Below are 23,277 nucleotides of genomic sequence, written 5' to 3'. Positions count from 1 at the left end.
TCTCAGGCAGGACATAGATGAAGATTTCTGCCTGGAGGATTATGATCTTAGCATTTGTAACTAAGGTCCACTGCTGTTCCCACAGAAGCTGAGGAGTACAGGAAAACTTCAGTGTGAGGAACGGTTTCTTGCTATACAGCAATGAGGTATGTTCAGTCATATTTTCTGCAGAGACTGTGTTAACTCAGAAAGGCTGACAGTATCCCCATTAGGGGAAGGGTGAGCAGTAATTCTAGTGTGAAAGAGGCTTTACAAGCTTGCATAAAGGGCTAAGTTTTTGGGCACTCAGTTTGTTTATGAGAAATTGGGACAAACGTTTGTGTGTTCTGGGAGTAACGTTTTTTATGTTTATGGGACGTTTGCTTGAGGGGTCATTTGGCTTATTTGGGGTTGTTATAATCAACATGGTTTTCAAACAAGGTTTGTTAGATTTGTGTAGGCTCCAGCAAACATTGAGTGAGGTGGGCGGGGCCTATTTTTGCGCCTTCTCCTGAGGTCCTGATAGTCTTCTGAGGGCCTATTCGAAGCTTTAACCCCATATTATCGTTCCTAAGGGCAGGTAGGGCCACAGCAGAGCTGTGGCAAGGTGCTAATAGGGATTTTTAACCGGTTTTAGACAAATTTCAATCCGGTGTTTTCATTTGGGGGTTTATTGCTTATTTACTTGTGGTGCAATCTTTCTAAAGCTTAGTGGGTACCCTGTTAAAATTTCGGAAAATGTGAAGCAATTTTAACCTGTTTTGCAGTTTGTGTATGCCTTTTTTTCTCTTAAAGGCACAGTACCGTTTTTGCAAATTGTGGGGGTTTTTTTTCATTAAATTAAGTGTTTTCCAAGCTTGCTTGCTTTATTACTAGCCTGTTAAACATGTCTGACACTGAGGAAACTCATTGCTCAATTTGTTTAGAAGCCATTGTGGAACCCCCTCTTAGAATGTGTCCCACTTGTACTGATATGTCTATAAATTGCAAACAGCATATTTTGACTTATAAAGATTTGGCATTAAATGATTCTCAGACAGAAGGAAGTCAGGTTTTGCCATCTAGTTCTCCCCAAGTGTCACAACCGGTAACGCCCGCACAAGCGACGCCAAGTACTTCTAGTGCGTCTAATTCTTTCACCTTGCAAGATATGGCTTCAGTTATGAATACTGCCCTCACAGAGGTTTAATCTAAACTGCCTGGGTTGCAAGGGAAGCGCAGTAGCTCTGGGTTAAGAACAAATGCTGAGCCTTCTGACGCTTTAGTAGCCGTATCCGATATTCCCTCACAATGTTCTGAGGTAGGGATGAGGGATTTACTGTCTGAGGGAGAGATTTCTGATTCAGGAAAGATGTTCCTTCAGACAGATTCAGATATGACGGCATTTAAATTTAAGCTAGAGCACCTCCGCTTATTGCTCATGGAGGTTTTAGCTACTCTGGATGATTGTGACCCTATTGTAGTTCCAGAGAAATTGTGTAAAATGGACAAATATTTAGAGGTTCCTGTTTACACTGATGTTTTTCCGGTCCCTAAGAGGATTTCGGACATTGTTACTAAGGAGTGGGATAGACCAGGTATTCCGTTCGCTCCCCCTCCTGTTTTTAAGAAAATGTTTCCCATTTCTGACACCATAAAGGACTCATGGCAGACGGTCCCTAAGGTGGAGGGGGCTATTTCTACTCTGGCTAAGCGTACAACTATACATATTGAGGACAGTTGTGCTTTCAAAGATCCTATGGATAAAAAATTAGAGGGTCTCCTAAAGAAAATTTTTGTTCATCAAGGTTTTCTTCTTCAACCTATAGCGTGCATTGTTCCTGAAACCATTGCGGCTGCCTTTTGGTTTGAGGCTCTAGAAGAGGCTCTTCAGATGGAGACCCCACTAGATGATATTTTGGACAGAATTAAGGCTCTTAAGTTGGCTAATTCTTTTATTACAGACGCCGCTTTTCATCTTGCTAAGTTAGCGGCAAAGAATTCAGGTTTTGCCATTTTAGCGCATAGAGCGTTATGGCTTAAGTCCTGGTCAGCTGATGTGTCATCTAAATCTAAGCTTTTGTCCATCCCTTTCAAAGTTAAGACCCTATTCGGGCCTGCACTGAAAGAGATCATTTCAGACATTACTGGAGGGAAGGGTCATACCCTCCCTCAGGATAAGTCAAATAAGACAAGGACCAAACAAAATAATTTTTGTTCCTTTCGAAACTTCAAGAGTGGTCCCACTTCCTCTGCTGCAAAGCAAGAGGGGAACTTTGCTCAAGCCAACCTGGAGACCTAATCAGGCTTGGAACAAGGGTAAACAGGCCAAAAAGCCTGCTGCTGCCACTAAGTCAGCATGAAGGGGTAGCCCCCGATCTGGGACCGGATCTAGTAGGGGGCAGACTCTCTCTCTTTGCTCAGGCCTGGGCAAGAGACGTTCAGGATTCCTGGGCAGTAGAAATTGTAACCCAGGGATACCTTCTAGATTTCAAGGATTCCCCTCCAAGGGGGGTTCCATCTTTCTCAATTGTCTGTAAACCCAACAAAAAGAGAGGCGTTCTTACGCTGTGTAGAAGACCTTTTTACCATGGGAGTGATCTGCCCAGTTCCAAAAGCAGAACAGGGGCAGGGGTTCTACTCCAATCTGTTTATAGTTCCCAAAAAGGAGGGAACCTTCAGACCAATTCTGGATCTCAAGATCCTAAACCAATTCCTAAGAGTCCCATCTTTCAAGATGGAGACCATTCAGACTAACTTACCATTGATCCAGGAGGTTTAATATATGACCACCGTGGACTTAAAGGATGCGTATCTACACATTCCTATCCACAAAGATCATCACCAGTTCCTCAGGTTCGCCTTTCTGGACAAGCATTATCAGTTTGTGTTTCTTCCTTTCGGGTTGGCCACAGCGCCACGTATCTTCACAAAGGTGCTAGGGTCCCTTCTGGCGGTTCTAAGGCCACGGGGCATAGCAGTGGCGCCTTATCTAGACGACATTCTAATTCAAGCGTCGACAATCCAACTAGCCAAGTCTCACACGGACTTAGTGTTAGCCTTTCTAAGATCTCACGGGTGGAAGGTGAACATAAAAAAGAGTTCTCTTTCCCCCCTCACAAGAGTTTCATTTCTAGGGACTCTGATAGACTCAGTGGACATGAAAATATTTCTGACAGGGGGGGTGGAGCCAACCGCTCACGAGAGCAGACACATGAATAGAGAGCTCCTGCCATTCCAACTTGAAAAGTCACATTTAATTAATATATGGAGGCTATTTTTGGCAGGAGTGAGAAGCATGATAATGAGGAGCATACCTATACTATTCCCTGCTTTGCAGTTTGACTGATTTGCCAACACTATCAACCAGGTACGAGATAGCCCCTTCCCGCCTGCACACGCAAGGTTTAACAGCGGAGACGCAGACCTCGACTGGCACGCTGACAGAGGAGGTCATTTCAACGGAGACAGAGGCGACCGGCTCAGAATCTGAAGTGGATGCAGTTATGATCGGCACGATAGTTCCTAAGCCTGGACTTACTAAGAGGCGCCCGAGTCCTACCACGAGTCTGAGGCCTGACATACCACATGTGGTTCCTCTTGGAGTTAATACTACACAGGCACAGTACACTCGTAGTGCAACTGGACTGATAAGAAGATTACTCACATCGGAAGGTAAATATCCCACAGTGGCGACGGAAGAGAGCTTCAGCTGGAGGCTAAACAGATTTCCAGGCGAACCCTCAGAAGCGACTGTACCCATGCTGCATCGTACAGTTGAAGCTGCCATCTTGCTCCAGCTTGGTTCAGGAGCTGTAGCGTATAAGGGTGAGATAAGGCGACAACGCATATGGGCAAAGGCAATCCCCTCTCTTAACTGGTACAGAACAAAGACAGCTGTGGGCATAGGCTAAACGTAAGTTAACAGGGCTACCCACCAAGTACCTACAAATGGAGTTGCATATGAGAGACTTATTGGCCAAAATTTGTAAATGTCGCTCCTCCAGGATTGAATCCTGAACTATCTGAGATTTTCATATCGGGACCTTGCTACCCACTTGAGTGTGTGGCGTACAGCTATTATCTACCCCACTGTTTCAGACTTGAATAGTATATGGGGCTGCTAGTATCTCTATATAAGAATGAATGTGATGCTGTTATATGTTTTGAAACATTCCTACTGAGTTTAAATGTGGGAGACCGTACATTTTCAGCCTGTTTAGTTAACCTTGTGATAAAACACGACAGTTACATATATTTGGAGTGTCAGCTAGCTTAATTAATATCATCATTATGACCCAGAACTGTATAACTAGACTGTGCATTAGAGATGTTTGTATAGATTGTATTCCTATCTCCCCAAATTAGGGTAGATTTCTACAGACAGTCACCTAAACATTACCAACTTAGATTTCATACCTATGGTGTTCTCACTACAGTCTTTGTTTGTATTTTGATCTGAGTTATAAAAGAAACATATAGCTATTCCCTACATTTTAATTAGAACCCCTAGCTCTTTTAATCTCTCTTTTAATCTCTCTTTTCAGTTTAAACCTACACAGTAACTGACAAATTCTAAACTTCAGGAAACCATATTTAGATATGTGTTATTATTTATACGCTATATTTTTATGTTATAGGGTTGCATTGGGCGCTCAGTTTAACACTGTCCATGGAGTATATTAATACATTGATTGAGAATCTGTGTCAGTCTGCACAGCTATTGCTAATACTCTTACTCTATCACACACTGTAATGTGTCGTCACTCTGGTGTGCCTGGGGATTTTGTACAAACCCATATTTTCATATGTTAATGGAAGGACCGAGTATTTACTTATATTGCTGCCCCTTATGGAACGGTAACACTGTTTAATATACATTTTATAGCTTTGCCCAAGTTATGTTCAAAGATAGATATCTTTTCCCCCCACAGCAAAGGCTATTTATTCCTAATCTTACATCTATTTGTCGTAGCGAAGCACAACTGAGCTATATCTTTTTATGTTAGCTCCACTTTATCGTACGGGGCCAGCCTCTATATGACTGTACATTTTCACCTCTCCATAAAGGGAATCACCCAAGCATTATAGATAATCAATGGCATACTAACTGTATCAGAGATGCGGATAGCTCATTTTCTTCAGTAGTGCATATATTACTCTATATAATGTAGTGTTATTATTTGCTATTGTTATAAGTACTTTATAGATTACTATAGCTACTTATAGGTTTTGATATGTGCCTCTGTATCCCAAATCACGTAGTACTCCTAGTGATGCTCCCCTATTGTACCACAACTACATACCTATACCTGCTAGACCCTATGCTATCATGATAGAAAGGGGTTAGCCATGTATATACCTAATGTTTAATATGATTTCATTATACTCATTTTTATTAGATATATCATATACCCCAGAGGTTAAAGGACTAATATACAATTATACCCAACTTTTATCATTAATACCGTTTTTAGTATAGCCCATATTTACATGCTGGTTATTATCCCCAATATATTTTTACTTTTTATCTATTCTAAATATTCCTGGGCTTCTTCTTTGTGGAGCCACTAGCTTCCATGACATTTCTTTACAGACTGTATCTCCCCTCATCCTTTCCCGCTCTTTATCTGTGAGCGGGTCATATCCACTATCCCCTAACCGTCTCTGTCCAGTGGTGACAATATCCCTGAGGGAAGATACTGCATAAATGCTCCAATAAAGAAACATGGGTCTCATTCTAACTAGACTGGAGCTATACCTATCCTTTCTTGATACCCATTACAAATTACATTTAACTCCCGTATTGCGCAGTGTTACACGCCACACGTTATGTAACGATAAATGAGTGACCCTGTTCATTAACATGCCTATGGTCTTCCGCCCCCCCCCCCACTGTAGTTGACCATAGCTATTTACATTGCTATTATTATTATTTCCATCAAATAATTTAAGTATGCTTTAATATTGTTATATAGAAAAATTACTTGTATAAGCGGTGCTTACCCGCTGACAATTCCCTAATTCCCCCCTTGTTTTTTATAAAGCTCTTGATATTATGACCCTGACTTTAACAATAAGAAGTATTCAAGTATCTGACAAATTAGTTCAGAATTAAATGGGTCTATATGGTAGCTACAGTGCTCTCTCAGAGTGCCTTTTTAACATTATGGCCTGGAATAATAGCTACCCACATTATCATATAAAAACACAAAATGAGGTTCTTAAATGTATTTCTTCTGTTAAGTGTGATCAGTCCACGGGTCATCATTACTTCTGGGATATTACTCCTCCCCAACAGGAAGTGCAAGAGGATTCACCCAGCAGAGCTGCATATAGCTCCTCCCCTCTACGTCACTCCCAGTCATTCTCTTGCACCCAACGACTAGATAGGATGTGTGAGAGGACTATGGTGATTATACTTAGTTTTATATCTTCAATCAAAAGTTTGTTATTTTAAAATAGCACCGGAGTGTGTTATTACCTCTCTGGCAGAGTTTGAAGAAGAATCTACCAGAGTTTTGCTATGATTTTAGCCGGAGTAGTTAAGATCATATTGCTGTTCTCGGCCATCTGAGGAGTGAGGTAAACTTCAGATCAGGGGACAGCGGGCAGATGAATCTGCATAGAGGTATGTAGCAGTTTTTATTTTCTGACAATGGAATTGATGAGAAAATCCTGCCATACCGATATAATGTCATGTATGTATACTTTACACTTCAGTATTCTGGGGAATGGTACTTCACTAGAATTACACTGTAAGAAATACATAAAGCTGTTTAATAACTAGAGATTATGTTTAACGTTTTTGCTGGAATGTAAAATCGTTTTCATTTGCTGAGGTACTGTGTGAATAAATGTTTGGGCACTATTTTTCCACTTGGCAGTTGCTTAATCTGTTTTTCTGACAGTTTCTGTTCTCCCTCACTGCTGTGTGTGAGGGGGAGGGGCCGTTTTTTGGCGCTTTTACTATGCATCAAATATTTCAGTCAGCAACTCATTGTATTCCCTGCATGATCCGGTTCATCTCTACAGAGCTCAGGGGTCTTCAAAACTTATTTTGAGGGAGGTAATTTCTCTCAGCAGAGCTGTGAGAATTATAGTTTGACTGAGATAAAAAACGTTTATTCTGTAATTTGTTTCCTGCTTTCAGAATTTGTTATCTTTGCTAATGGGATTAAACCTTTGCTAAAGTTGTGTTGTTTACAAGGATTGAGGCTATAACTGTTTCAATTTATTAATTTTCAACTGTCATAGATCTTCTGTGCTTCTTAAAGGCACAGTACGTTTTAATATTATTCTAATTGAATTGTATTTCCAAGTTGCAAGTTTATTTGCTAGTGTGTTAAACATGTCTGATTCAGAGGATGATACCTGTGTCATTTGTTGCAATGCCAAAGTGGAGCCCAATAGAAATTTATGTACTAACTGTATTGATGCTACTTTAAATAAAAGTCAATCTGTACAAATTGAACAAATTTCACCAAACAACGAGGGGAGAGTTATGCCGACTAACTCGCCTCACGTGTCAGTACCTACATCTCCCGCTCAGAGGGAGGTGCGTGATATTGTAGCGCCGAGTACATCTGGGCGGCCATTACAAATCACATTACAGGATATGGCTACTGTTATGACTGAGGTTTTGGCTAAATTACCAGAACTAAGAGGTAAGCGTGATCACTCTGGGGTGAGAACAGAGTGCGCTGATAATATTAGGGCCATGTCAGACACTGCGTCACAGGTGGCAGAACATGAGGACGGAGAACTTCATTCTGTGGGTGACGGTTCTGACCCAAACAGACTGGATTCAGATATTTCAAATTTTAAATTTAAACTGGAAAACCTCTGTGTATTACTAGGGGAGGTGTTAGCGGCTCTGAATGATTGTAACACAGTTGCAATACCAGAGAAAATGTGTAGGTTGGATAAATATTTTGCGGTACCGACGAGTACTGAGGTTTTTCCTATACCTAAGAGACTTACTGAAATTGTTACTAAGGAGTGGGATAGACCCGGTGTGCCGTTCTCACCCCCTCCGATATTTAGAAAAATGTTTCCAATAGACGCCACCACAAGGGACTTATGGCAAACGGTCCCTAAGGTGGAGGGAGCAGTTTCTACCTTAGCTAAGCGTACCACTATCCCGGTGGAGGATAGCTGTGCTTTTTCAGATCCAATGGATAAAAAGTTAGAGGGTTACCTTAAGAAAATGTTTGTTCAACAAGGTTTTATATTGCAACCCCTTGCATGCATTGCGCCGATCACGGCTGCAGCGGCATTCTGGATTGAGTCTCTGGAAGAGAACATTGGTTCAGCTACTCTGGACGACATTACGGACAGGCTTAGAGTCCTTAAACTAGCTAATTCATTCATTTCGGAGGCCGTAGTACATCTTACTAAACTTACGGCGAAGAATTCAGGATTCGCCATTCAGGCACGCAGGGCGCTGTGGCTAAAATCCTGGTCAGCTGATGTTACTTCTAAGTCTAAATTGCTTAATATACCTTTCAAAGGGCAGACCTTATTCGGGCCCGGGTTGAAAGAGATTATCGCTGACATTACAGGAGGTAAAGGCCATGCCCTGCCTCAGGACAAAGCCAAAGCCAAGACTAGACAGTCTAATTTTCGTTCCTTTCGTAATTTCAAAGCAGGAGCAGCATCAACTTCCTCTGCACCAAAACAGGAAGGAGCTGTTGCTCGCTACAGACAAGGCTGGAAACCTAACCAGTCCTGGAACAAGGGCAAGCAGACTAGGAAACCTGCTGCTGCCCCTAAAACAGCATGAATTGAGGGCCCCCGATCCGGGATCGGATCTAGTGGGGGGCAGACTTTCTCTCTTCGCCCAGGCTTGGGCAAGAGATGTTCAGGATCCCTGGGCGCTAGAGATAATATCTCAGGGATACCTTCTGGACTTCAAATACTCTCCTCCAAGAGAGAGATTTCATCTGTCAAGATTGTCAACAATCCAGACAAAGAAAGAGGCGTTTCTACGCTGCGTACAAGAGCTCTTGTTAATGGGAGTAATCCATCCAGTTCCACGATCGGAACAGGGACAGGGGTTTTACTCAAATCTGTTTGTGGTTCCCAAAAAAGAGGGAACTTTCAGACCAATCCTGGACTTAAAGATCCTAAACAAATTCCTAAGAGTTCCATCGTTCAAGATGGAGACTATTCGGACAATTTTACCTATGATCCAAGAGGGTCAATACATGACCACTGTAGATTTAAAAGATGCTTACCTTCACATACCGATTCACAAAGATCATTATCGGTACCTAAGGTTTGCCTTCCTAGACAGGCATTACCAGTTTGTGGCTCTTCCATTCGGATTGGCTACAGCTCCAAGAATCTTCACAAAGGTTCTGGGTGCTCTTCTGGCGGTACTAAGACCGCGGGGAATCTCGGTAGCTCCATACCTAGACGACATTCTGATACAAGCTTCAAGCTTTCAAACTGCCAAGTCTCATACAGAGTTAGTGCTGGCATTTCTAAGGTCACATGGATGGAAGGTGAACGAAAAGAAAAGTTCACTCGTTCCACTCACAAGAGTTCCCTTCCTGGGGACTCTTATAGATTCTGTAGAAATGAAGATTTACCTGACAGAGGACAGGCTAACAAGACTTCAAAGTGCTTGCCGCACCCTTCATTCCATTCAACACCCGTCAGTGGCTCAATGCATGGAGGTAATCGGCTTAATGGTAGCGGCAATGGACATAGTACCCTTTGCACGCTTACACCTCAGACCACTGCAACTGTGCATGCTAAGTCAGTGGAATGGGGATTACTCAGACTTATCCCCTTCTCTGAATCTGGATCAAGAGACCAGAAATTCTCTTCTATGGTGGCTTTCTCGGCCACATCTGTCCAGGGGGATGCCATTCAGCAGACCAGACTGGACAATTGTAACAACAGACGCCAGCCTTCTAGGTTGGGGTGCCGTCTGGAATTCTCTGAAGGCTCAGGGACAATGGAGTCAGGAGGAGAGTCTCCTGCCAATAAACATTCTGGAATTGAGAGCAGTTCTCAATGCCCTCCTGGCTTGGCCCCAGTTGACAACTCGGGGGTTCATCAGGTTTCAGTCGGACAACATCACGACTGTAGCTTACATCAACCATCAGGGAGGGACAAGAAGCTCCCTAGCTATGATGGAAGTATCAAAGATAATTTGCTGGGCAGAGTCTCACTCTTGCCACCTGTCAGCAATCCACATCCCGGGAGTGGAGAACTGGGAGGCGGATTTCTTAAGTCATCAGACTTTTCATCCGGGGGAGTGGGAACTTCATCCAGAGGTCTTTGCCCAAATACTTCGACGTTGGGGCAAACCAGAGATAGATCTCATGGCGTCTCGACAGAACGCCAAGCTTCCTCGTTACGGGTCCAGATCCAGGGATCCAGGAGCAGTCCTGATAGATGCTCTGACAGCACCTTGGGACTTCAGGATGGCTTACGTGTTTCCACCCTTCCCGTTGCTTCCTCGATTGATTGCCAGAATCAAACAAGAGAGAGCATCAGTGATTCTAATAGCACCTGCGTGGCCACGCAGGACTTGGTATGCAGACCTGGTGGACATGTCATCCTGTCCACCTTGGCCTCTACCTCTGAAACAGGACCTTCTGATACAGGGTCCCTTCAAACATCAAAATCTAACTTCTCTGAAGCTGACTGCTTGGAAATTGAACGCTTGATTTTATCAAGACGTGGATTTTCTGAGTCAGTTATTGATACCTTAATACAGGCTAGGAAACCTGTTACCAGAAAGATTTACCATAAGATATGGCGTAAATACCTATATTGGTGTGAATCCAAAGGTTACTCTTGGAGTAAGGTTAGGATTCCTAGGATATTGTCTTTTCTACAAGAAGGTTTAGAAAAGGGTTTATCTGCTAGTTCATTAAAGGGACAGATCTCAGCTCTGTCCATTCTGTTACACAAACGTCTGTCAGAAGTTCCTGACGTCCAGGCTTTTTGTCAGGCTTTGACCAGAATTAAGCCTGTGTTTAAAACTGTTGCTCCACCATGGAGTTTAAACCTTGTTTTTAATGTTTTACAGGGCGTTCCGTTTGAACCCCTTCATTCCATTGATATAAAGTTGTTATCTTGGAAAGTTCTATTTTTAATGGCTATTTCCTCGGCTCGAAGAGTCTCTTAATTATCAGCCTTACATTGTGATTCTCCTTATTTGATTTTTCATTCGGATAAGGTAGTCCTGCGTACTAAACCTGGGTTCTTACCTAAGGTAGTTACTAACAGGAATATCAATCAAGAGATTGTTGTTCCTTCTTTATGCCCAAATCCTTCTTCAAAGAAGGAACGTCTACTGCACAACCTGGATGTAGTCCGTGCTCTAAAATTTTACTTACAGGCAACTAAGGAATTTCGACAAACGTCTTCTCTGTTTGTCATTTACTCTGGGCGGAGGAGAGGTCAAAAAGCTTCCGCTACCTCTCTTTCTTTTTGGCTTCGTAGCATAATTCGTTTAGCTTATGAGACTGCTGGACAGCAGCCTCCTGAAAGAATTACAGCTCATTCTACTAGAGCTGTGGCTTCCACTTGGGCCTTCAAGAATGAGGCCTCTGTTGAACAGATTTGCAAGGCTGCAACTTGGTCTTCGCTTCATACTTTTTCCAAATTTTACAAATTTGACACTTTTGCTTCATCGGAGGCTATTTTTGGGAGAAAGGTTCTTCAGGCAGTGGTTCCTTCTGTATAAAGAGCCTGCCTATCCCTCCCGTCATCCGTGTACTTTTTGCTTTGGTATTGGTATCCCAGAAGTAATGATGACCCGTGGACTGATCACACTTAACAGAAGAAAACATAATTTATGCTTACCTGATAAATTCCTTTCTTCTGTAGTGTGATCAGTCCACGGCCCGCCCTGTTTTTAAGGCAGGTAAATATTTTTTAATTTATACTCCAGTCACCACTTCACCCTTGGCTTTTCCTTTCTCGTTGGTCCTTGGTCGAATGACTGGGAGTGACGTAGAGGGGAGGAGCTATATGCAGCTCTGCTGGGTGAATCCTCTTGCACTTCCTGTTGGGGAGGAGTAATATCCCAGAAGTAATGATGACCCGTGGACTGATCACACTACAGAAGAAAGGAATTTATCAGGTAAGCATAAATTATGTTTTTGGCATTCCTTATATATATTTTATTTTTTATTTTTTGCACGTTATATTGTAATTGTGACAATCATTGCTATATGTTGACATATGTATATGCCATAGTTTTTTGTTGTCATTATGAAAAACCCTCAATAAAAAATTATTCAAAAAAAATATATATATATTTCTGACGGAGGTCAGGAAATCAAAGATTTTGTCCACATGCCGAGCTCTTCACTCCATTCCTCGGCCGTCAGTGGCTCAGTGAATGGAGGAAATCGGTCTAATGGTAGCGGCAATGGACATAGTTCCGTTTGCTCGCTTGCATCTCAGACCACTGCAACTATGCATGCTCAATCAGTGGAATGGGGATTATGCGGATTTATCTCCTGAGATAAATCTGGATCAAGAGACCAGAGACTCTCTTCTTTGGTGGTTGTCACAGGATCATCTGTCCCAGGGAATGTGTTTCCGCAGGCCAGAATGGGTTATAGTGACGACAGACGACAGCCTTCTGGGCTGGGGTGCAGTCTGGAATTCCCTGAAAGCTCAGGGTTTGTGGACTCGGGAGGAGGCTCTCCTACCGATAAATATTCTGGAATTAAGAGCGATATTCAATGCTCTCCAGGCATGGCCTCAGCTGGCTTCGGCCAGATTCATCAGGTTTCAGTCGGACAACATCACGACGGTGGCTTATATCAATCATCAGGGCGGAACAAAGAGTTCCTTAGCGATGATATAGGTCTCGAGGATAATCCGATGTGCAGAGGCTCACTCTTGCCATCTGTCAGCGATCTATATCCCAGGTGTAGAGAACTGGGAGGCAGATTTTCTAAGTCGTCAGACTTTTCATCCGGGGGAGTGGGAACTCCATCCAGAGGTGTTTGCTTAACTGGTTTGGCTATGGGGCACACCAATTTGATCTGATGGCGTCTCGTCAGAACGCCAAACTTCCTCGTTACGGCTCCAGGTCAAGGGATCCTCAGGCTGTACTGATAGATGCTCTAGCAGTACCCTGGTCGTTCATCCTGGCTTATGTGTTTCCACCGTTCCCTCTCCTTCCACGTCTGATTGCCAGAATCAAACAGGAGAGGGCATCAGTGATTTTGATAGCGTCTGCATGGCCACGCAGGACTTGGTATGCAGACCTGGTGGACATGTCATCTTGTACACCATGGTCTCTGCCACTGAGACAGGACCTTCTGATTCAAGGTCCATTCAAGCATCCAAATCTAATTTCTCTGCAACTGACTGCTTGGAGATTGAACGCTTGATTCTATCAAAGCCGGGTTTTTCTGAGTCAGTCATAAATACCTTGATTGAGGCTCGAAAGCCTGTTACCAGGAAAATCTATCATAAGATATGCGTAAATATCTTTTTTGGTGCGAATCCAAAGGCTTCTCCTGGAGTAAAATCAGGATTCCTAGGAATTTGTCTTTTCTCCAAGAGGGATTGGAGAAAGGATTGTCAGCTAGTTCCCTAAAAGGACAGATATCTGCTCTGTCTATTTTGTCGTACAAGCGTCTGGCAGATGTTCCAGACGTTCTGGCTTTTTGTCAGGATTTAGCTAGAATTAAGCCTGTATTTAAACCTGTTGCTCCGCCATGGAGTCTAAATTTAGTTCTTAGAGTTCTTCAGGGGGTTCCGTTTGAACCCATGCATTCCATAGATATTAAGCTTTTATCTTGGAAAGTTTTGTTCCTAGTTGCTATCTCTTCAGCTCGAAGAGTTTCTGAACTATCTGCATTACAATGTGACTCAACGTATCTTGTGTTCCATGTTGATAAGGTGGTTTTGCGTACCAATCCTGGGTTCCTACCTAAGGTTGTTACTAACAGGAATATCAATCAGGAAACTGTTGTTCCTTCTCTGTGTCCTAATCCTCCTTGTAAGAAGGAACGTCTGTTTCACAACTTGAACGTGGTTCGTGCTTTGAAATTTTATTTGCAGGCAACCAAAGATTTCTCCAACATAGGTGTGTCCGGTCCACGGCGTCATCCTTACTTGTGGGATATTCTCTTCCCCAACAGGAAATGGCAAAGAGCCCAGCAAAGCTGGTCACATGATCCCTCCTAGGCTCCGCCTACCCCAGTCATTCTCTTTGCCGTTGTACAGGCAACATCTCCACGGAGATGGCTTAGAGTTTTTTAGTGTTTAACTGTAGTTTTTCATTATTCAAGAGTTTGTTATTTTCAAATAGTGCTGGTACGTACTATTTACTCAGAAACAGAAAAGAGATGAAGAATTCTGTTTGTATGAGGAAAATGATTTTAGCAACCGTAACTAAAATCCATGGCTGTTCCACACAGGACTGTTGAGAGCATTAACTTCAGTTGGGGGAACAGTTTGCAGTCCTTTGCTGCTTGAGGTATGACACATTCTAACAAGACGATGTAATGCTGGAAGCTGTCATTTTCCCTATGGGATCCGGTAAGCCATGTTTATTACGATTGTAAATAAGGGCTTCACAAGGGCTTATTTAGACTGTAGACATTTTTTGGGCTAAATCGATTGATATAACACTTATTTAGCCTTGAGGAATCATTTATTCTGGGTATTTTGATATAATAATATCGGCAGGCACTGTTTTAGACACCTTATTCTTTAGGGGCTTTCCCAAAGCATAGGCAGAGTCTCATTTTCGCGCCGGTGTTGCGCACTTGTTTTTGAGAGGCATGGCATGCAGTCGCATGTGAGAGGAGCTCTGATACTTATAAAAGACTTCTGAAGGCATCATTTGGTATCGTATTCCCCTTGGGTTTGGTTGGGTCTCAGCAAAGCAGATACCAGGGACTGTAAAGGGGTTAAAGCTTAAAACGGCTCCGGTTCCGTTATTTTAAGGGTTAAAGCTTCCAAATTTGGTGTGCAATATTTTCAAGGCTTTAAGACACTGTGGTGAAAGTTTGGTGAATTTTGAACAATTCCTTCATGTTTTTTCGCAATTGCAGTAATAAAGTGTGTTCAGTTTAAAATTTAAAGTGACAGTAACGGTTTTATTTCAAAACGTTTTTTGTACTTTCTTATCAAGTTTATGCCTGTTTAACATGTCTGAACTACCAGATAGACTGTGTTCTGAATGTGGGGAAGCCAGAATTCCTATTCATTTAAATAAATGTGATTTATGTGATAATGACAATGATGCCCAAGATGATTCCTCAAGTGAGGGGAGTAAGCATGGTACTGCATCATTCCCTCCTTCGTCTACACGAGTCTTGCCCACTCAGGAGGCCCCTAGTACATCTAGCGCGCCAATACTCCTTACTATGCAACAATTAACGGCTGTAATGGATAATTCTGTCAAAAACATTTTAGCCAAAATGAACCCTTGTCAGCGTAAGCGTGGATGCTCTGTTTTAGTTACTGAAGAGCATGACGACGCTGATATTAATATCTCTGAAGGGCCCCTAACCCAATCTGAGGGGGCCAGGGAGGTTTTGTCTGAGGGAGAAATTACTGATTTAGGGAATATTTCTCAGCAGGCTGAATCTGATGTGATTACTTTTAAATTTAAATTGGAACATCTCCGCATTTTGCTTAAGGAGGTATTATCCACTCTGGATGATTGTGAAAATTTGGTCATCCCAGAGAAACTATGTAAAATGGACAAGTTCCTAGAGGTGCCGGGGCTCCCAGAAGCTTTTCCTATACCCAAGCGGGTGGCGGACATTGTTAATAAAGAATGGGAAAGGCCCGGTATTCCTTTCGTCCCTCCCCCCATATTTAAAAAATTGTTTCCTATGGTCGACCCCAGAAAGGACTTATGGCAGTCAGTCCCCAAGGTCGAGGGAGCGGTTTCTACTTTAAACAAACGCACCACTATTCCCATAGAGGATAGTTGTGCTTTCAAAGATCCTATGGATAAAAAATTAGAAGGTTTGCTTAAAAAGATGTTTGTTCAGCAGGGTTACCTTCTACAACCCATTTCATGCATTGTCCCTGTCACTACAGCCGCATATTTCTGGTTTGATGAACTGATTAAGGTGCTCGATAGTGACTCGCCTCCTTATGAGGAGATTATGGACAGAGTCAATGCTCTCAAATTGGCTAATTCTTTCACTCTAGACGCCTCTTTGCAATTGGCTAAGTTAGCGGCTAAGAACTCTGGGTTTGCTATTGTGGCGCGCAGAGCGCTTTGGTTGAAATCTTGGTCGGCTGATGCGTCTTCCAAGAACAAGCTACTAAACATTCCTTTCAAAGGGAAAACGCTGTTTGGTCCTGACTTGAAAGAGATTATCTCTGATATCACTGGGGGTAAGGGCCATGCCCTTCCTCAGGATCGGCCTTTCAAGGCAAAAAATAGACCTAATTTTCGTCCCTTTCGTAAAAACGGACCAGCCCAAGGTGCTACGTCCTCTAAGCAAGAAGGTAATACTTCTCAGGCCAAGCCAGCTTGGAGACCAATGCAAGGCTGGAACAAGGGAAAGCAGGCAAAGAAACCTGCCACTGCTACCAAGACAGCATGAAATATCGGCCCCCGATCCGGGACCGGATCTGGTGGGGGGCAGACTCTCTCTCTTCGCTCAGGCTTGGGCAAGAGATGTTCTGGATCCTTGGGCGCTAGAAATAGTCTCCCAGGGTTATCTTCTGGAATTCAAGGGACTTCCCCCAAGGGGAAGGTTCCACAGGTCTCAGTTGTCTTCAGACCACATAAAAAGACAGGCGTTCTTACTTTGCGTAGAAGACCTGTTAAAAATGGGAGTGATTCATCCTGTTCCATTGAGAGAACAAGGGATGGGGTTCTACTCCAATCTGTTCATAGTTCCCAAAAAAGAGGGAACATTCAGACCAATCCTAGATCTCAAGATCTTAAACAAATTTCTCAAGGTCCCATCTTTCAAGATGGAAACCATTCGAACTATCCTTCCTTCCATCCAGGAAGGTCAATTCATGACCACGGTGGATTTAAAGGATGCGTATCTACATATTCCTATCCACAAGGAACATCATCGGTTCCTAAGGTTTGCATTCCTGGACAAACATTACCAGTTCGTGGCGCTTCCTTTCGGATTAGCCACTGCTCCAAGGATTTTCACAAAGGTACTAGGGTCCCTTCTAGCTGTGCTAAGACCAAGGGGCATTGCAGTAGTACCTTACCTGGACGACATTCTGATTCAAGCGTCGTCCCTCCCTCGAGCAAAGGCTCACACGGACATCGTCCTGGCCTTTCTCAGATCGCACGGCTGGAAAGTGAACGTGGAAAAGAGTTCTCTATCCCCGTCAACAAGGGTTCCCTTCTTGGGAACAATTATAGACTCCTCAGAAATGAGGATTTTTCTAACAGAGGCCAGAAAGACAAAGCTCCTGGACTCTTGTCGAATACTTCATTCCGTTCCCCTTCCTTCCGTAGCTCAGTGCATGGAAGTGATCGGGTTGATGGTAGCGGCAATGGACATAGTTCCTTTTGCGCGCATTCATCTAAGACCGTTACAACTGTGCATGCTCAGTCAGTGGAATGGGGACTATACAGACTTGTCTCCAAAGATACAAGTAAATCAGAGGACCAGAGACTCACTCCGTTGGTGGCTGTCCCTGGACAACCTGTCACGAGGGATGACATTCCACAGACCAGAGTGGGTCATTGTCACGACCGACGCCAGTCTGATGGGCTGGGGCGCGGTCTGGGGATCCCTGAAAGCTCAGGGTCTTTGGTCTCGGGAAGAATCTCTTCTACCGATAAATATTCTGGAACTGAGAGCGATATTCAATGCTCTCAAGGCTTGGCCTCAGCTAGCGAGGACCAAGTTCATACGGTTTCAATCAGACAACATGACGACTGTTGCGTACATCAACCATCAGGGGGGAACAAGGAGTTCCCTAGCGATGGAAGAAGTGACCAAGATCATTCTATGGGCGGAGTCTCACTCCTGCCACCTGTCTGCTATCCACATCCCGGGAGTGGAAAATTGGGAAGCGGATTTTCTGAGTCGTCAGACATTGCATCCGGGGGAGTGGGAACTCCATCCGGAAATCTTTGCCCAAGTCTCTCAACTTTGGGGCATTCCAGACATGGATCTGATGGCCTCTCGTCAGAACTTCAAAGTTCCTTGCTACGGGTCCAGATCCAGGGATCCCAAGGCGGCTCTAGTGGATGCACTAGTAGCACCTTGGACCTTCAAACTAGCTTATGTGTTCCCGCCGTTTCCTCTCATCCCCAGGCTGGTAGCCAGGATCAATCAGGAGAGGGCGTCGGTGATCTTGATAGCTCCTGCGTGGCCACGCAGGACTTGGTATGCAGATCTGGGGAATATGTCATCGGCTCCACCTTGGAAGCTACCTTTGAGACGAGACCTTCTTGTTCAGGGTCCGTTCGAACATCCGAATCTGGTTTCACTCCAGCTGACTGCTTGGAGATTGAACGCTTGATTTTATCGAAGCGAGGTTTCTCAGATTCGGTTATCGATACTCTTGTTCAGGCCAGAAAGCCTGTAACTAGAAAGATTTACCACAAAATTTGGAAAAAATATATCTGTTGGTGTGAATCTAAAGGATTCCCTTGGGACAAGGTTAAGATTCCTAGGATTCTATCCTTCCTTCAAGAAGGATTGGAAAAAGGATTATCGGCAAGTTCCCTGAAGGGACAGATTTCTGCCTTGTCGGTGTTACTTCACAAAAAACTGGCAGCTGTGCCAGATGTTCAAGCCTTTGTTCAGGCTCTGGTTAGAATCAAGCCTGTTTACAAACCTTTGACTCCTCCTTGGAGTCTCAATTTAGTTCTTTCAGTTCTTCAGGGGGTTCCGTTTGAACCCTTACATTCCGTTGATATTAAGTTATTATCTTGGAAAGTTTTGTTTTTAGTTGCAATTTCTTCTGCTAGAAGAGTTTCAGAATTATCTGCTCTGCAGTGTTCTCCTCCTTATCTGGTGTTCCATGCAGATAAGGTGGTTTTACGTACTAAACCTGGTTTTCTTCCAAAAGTTGTTTCTAACAAAAACATTAACCAGGAGATTATCGTACCTTCTCTGTGTCCGAAACCAGTTTCAAAGAAGGAACGCTTGTTGCACAATTTGGATGTTGTTCGCGCTCTAAAATTCTATTTAGATGCTACAAAGGATTTTAGACAAACATCTTCCCTGTTTGTTGTTTATTCAGGTAAAAGGAGAGGTCAAAAAGCAACTTCTACCTCTCTCTCTTTTTGGATTAAAAGCATCATCAGATTGGCTTACGAGACTGCCGGACGGCAGCCTCCCGAAAGAATCACGGCTCATTCCACTAGGGCTGTGGCTTCCACTTGGGCCTTCAAGAACGAGGCTTCTGTTGATCAGATATGTAGGGCAGCGACTTGGTCTTCACTGCACACTTTTACCAAATTTTACAAGTTTGATACTTTTGCTTCTTCTGAGGCTATTTTTGGGAGAAAGGTTTTGCAAGCCGTGGTGCCTTCCATTTAGGTGACCTGATTTGCTCCCTCCCTTCATCCGTGTCCTAAAGCTTTGGTATTGGTTCCCACAAGTAAGGATGACGCCGTGGACCGGACACACCTATGTTGGAGAAAACAGAATTTATGTTTACCTGATAAATTTCTTTCTCCAACGGTGTGTCCGGTCCACGGCCCGCCCTGGTTTTTTAATCAGGTCTGATAATTTATTTTCTTTAACTACAGTCACCACGGTACCATATGGTTTCTCCTATGCTATTATTCCTCCTTAACGTCGGTCGAATGACTGGGGTAGGCGGAGCCTAGGAGGGATCATGTGACCAGCTTTGCTGGGCTCTTTGCCATTTCCTGTTGGGGAAGAGAATATCCCACAAGTAAGGATGACGCCGTGGACCGGACACACCGTTGGAGAAAGAAATTTATCAGGTAAACATAAATTCTGTTTTTCGTCAAACATCTTCTTTGTTGTCTATTCTGGAAGGCGTAGGGGTCAAAAGGCTACGGCAACTTCTCTTTCCTTTTCATCATCCATTTGGCTTATGAGACTGCTGGACAGCAGCCTCCTGAAAGGATTACAGCTCATTCTACTAGAGCGGTAGCTTCCACATGGGCTTTTAAAAATGATGCTTCTGTTGAACAGATTTGTACGGCTGCGACTTGGTCTTCGCTCCATACCTTTTCCAAATTTTCCAAATTTGATACTTTTGCTTATTCGGAGGCTATTTTTGGGAGAAAGGTTTTGCAAGCAGTGGTGCTTTCCGTTTAGGTTCCTTTCTTGTCCCTCCCTTCATCCGTGTCCTAAAGCTTTGGTATTGGTATCCCACAAGTAAGAGACAATATACAGAAATACAGCGCTAAAAGCCTAAAAGGTTTATCCAAGCCAATCCCACAGCCACTTTCCCTATAGTGGAAGTAGATACATAGAAGAAATCAACGAATAGTCGGGATGGCGCTGAAAAGCTGGATAAAACACCACACCTATTTATTACAATTACCTTGAATAGAAACAAATGTAGGATACAACTAAATTGATCTCATAAAAAATGTTTTATTAATAAATCTAATATCTAATGAAAGAAGAGATATATATAAAAACAAGTGATGTACAGATAAAATCTTTGAAAAAACACTATAATGTAGTATAGGGACGTCTCCCCAAATATTGCCAAAATGTTGCCAAAATGCCACCTTAATGTCCGATATGGAGATTGTTTCAGGTTTGCTTGGGATTGTTCCAGAAAAAACAATGTCTCAATATGTATCAATTTGTATCAATATTGATAGTTAAAAAGGCATAGGTAAGACTTCAAATACTTCTTTCAAATAAACAATATGTAATGCTGAAAGCGATTCCTAGTTAATAAAGGAAATCCTTGTTATACAAATCAGCCAGAGATCCGTTTCAAATGATCTTGAAAAAGCCCAGAGGAATGGGTGAAACGCGTAGAAATAACAGCTGATTATCCTGTCAAAAGAACAAACCTTTTTCTGCTTCATCTCTAATCTAGGTACCTAGCTGAACCGCGCGTGATACACGCTAAGTGTGGGACTTTTTTCTTGTGGAACAAAGCGGATTAATATATAACAACGGGGATTATCGGGCTTCTGAGCCTTTCACAAGACTACAACCATGCTGGGAGGACAGACCTGCTACTGACGCAGGTAATACCAGACACAGATTTGATTATGGTGGTCACGGACACACGCTAAAGACATCAAAGGTAACAATTTGATTTTGAACAGTCAGCGAATATTGTGCCGCAACAACGGACCTGCTGGATGCAGGTAAGATCAGCCCCTGACTTTTGAATAGACCGATAAGTTACATAACAAGAGCGGAGCAAGTGCCCTAAAACTGTGGCTTTGAGTATTTGGTTGTTTTGAAACGGATCTCTGGCTGATTTGTATAACAAGGATTTCCTTTATTAACTAGGAATCGCTTTCAGCATTACATATTGTTTATTTGAAAGAAGTATTTGAAGTCTTATCTATGCCTTTTTAACTATCAATATTGATACAAATTGATACATATTGAGACATTGTTTTTTCTGGAACAATCCCAAGCAAACCTGAAACAATCTCCATATCGGACATTAAGGTGGAATTTTGGCAACATTTTGGCAATATTTGGGGAGACGTCCCTATACTACATTAAAGTGTTTTTTCAAAGATTTTATCTGTACATCACTTGTTTTTATATAGATCTCTTCTTTCATTTTATGTTAGATATTAGATTTATTAATAAAAAAAATTTATGAGATCAATTTAGTTGTTTCCTACACTTGTTTCTATTCAAGGTAATTGTAATAAATAGGTGTGGTGTTTTATCCAGCTTTTCAGCGCCATCCCGACTATTCGTTGTTTTCTTCTATCCCCCAAGTAAGGATGAATCCGTGGACTCGGAAAACAAAATTTATGCTTACCTGATAAATTTCTTTCTTTTGCGATGTACCGAGTCCACGGCCCGCCCTGTCTATTCAAGACAGATGGTATTTTTTATTAAAAACTTCAGTCACCTCTGCACCTTATAGTTTCTCCTTTTTCTTCCTTGGCCTTCGGTCGAATGACTGGGGGGTGGAGTTAAGGGGGGAGCTATATAGACAGCTCTACTGTGGTGCTCTCTTTGCCACTTCCTGTTAGGAAGGATAATATCCCACAAGTAAAAAAGAAATTTATCAGGTAAGCATAAATTTTGTTTTTTTAATAGCTTAGACTTTTAAAATGGACTACGTATTTCCTACTTTCTTTTTCTTGCTCTTGTGCTGTCATTTTTGTATTTTCTTCATACTAAGATTACCAGTTTGATTTCTGATTTAAGTATTTCTTTTTTTTGAAGGAATTACCACCTCCTACTACCAACTACTGTCTCCCAGAGGCCCTACCTTATATTCAGGGAACGGGAACTTCCCGTAAGAGGAAAAATTCTGGAAACACAAGTGACGTGAAGAGATCTCGATTATACTGAATTAAATATACAGTTTTAAAGACTTTTTTATATGTTCAGTATTTATTTATACACTTTATGCAATTTCAGGAAGAGTTGTAAATAGTAATCATCTCAATATTTTTGCATGTGTTGAAACATTCCATGTCAGACGTGGTTCAGCATTACCACTTGCAACTGCATCTTTATGACTAGTACACGCTGGCCTTATCCTATGTTTCATAAACAGTGAAAATTAGCCTGTTTGCAAATGAATTCCAGACATAACCTGACTTTAATAATGGTATCATCACTGTGATCTTGTAGCCTATGGTTACCATCCAGGAAAAAAAGTAAAGTAGCATCTAGAGTAAACTCCTGGCCCATCAATTTTTTTTTATTTTTTTTTACTCTTACTTGTCAATATCACACTTCAAGTAACAAGAAAGAAAAGTGATCTGTTTTTCTATGTTTGTAATTTTTGTGTATGTTGCATAATAAATGTAAAGCAAACTATCTCTTAACTGTATATTTTTTAATGTAAAAATAAACATTTTATTGGAGGAGTTAATCGCTTATTTTTCTGTTTTTTATCCCCTCTCATCTTGTTTTAAATAGTTGATTTCATGGCTTATTTTAATTAATTTAGTAAAGGAAATATTTGTCTTTTTATTTTTTTGTGACATAACTGCGATTTACTTTACTTAGGCTGTAAACCACTTGAAGCTTTCTATAATCAGCATTCTCCAGACTGCATCTTTTTGTATTTAAGAATATGAAATAGAGACGTTTATGTAGAAGACAAATTAAATAAAGAAATGTATTTATAGAACTTCCATTAACTGATGCTGAAAGTGTCTAAGCTACCTATCCCCTGGACGGCTTAAAGTCTACAGGTTTAGGATAGCAGAGACATAAG

General features: G+C 42.3%; 1 protein-coding gene across 1 annotated transcript in view; it reads left to right on the top strand.

Moving 5' to 3' along the window:
- The window catches only part of TOPBP1 (DNA topoisomerase II binding protein 1), an 872,354-nt gene extending 849,430 nt beyond the window's left edge, over positions 1 to 22,924 (top strand). Inside the window, exon 27 of the mRNA XM_053715750.1 lies at positions 22,272 to 22,924. Within this exon, the coding sequence (XP_053571725.1) occupies positions 22,272 to 22,400 (129 nt within the window). The 3' untranslated portion in view covers positions 22,401 to 22,924. The remainder of the gene's footprint in view (positions 1 to 22,271) is intronic.
- The last annotated feature ends 353 nt before the right edge of the window (positions 22,925 to 23,277 follow it).

This window comes from Bombina bombina, chromosome 5 (assembly GCF_027579735.1).
Source record: "Bombina bombina isolate aBomBom1 chromosome 5, aBomBom1.pri, whole genome shotgun sequence".
In the NCBI taxonomy this organism is placed as follows: Eukaryota; Metazoa; Chordata; class Amphibia; order Anura; family Bombinatoridae; genus Bombina; species Bombina bombina.
The sequence above is the reverse complement of the archived record's forward strand: the minus strand, read 5'-3'. Positions and strand labels throughout refer to the sequence as shown.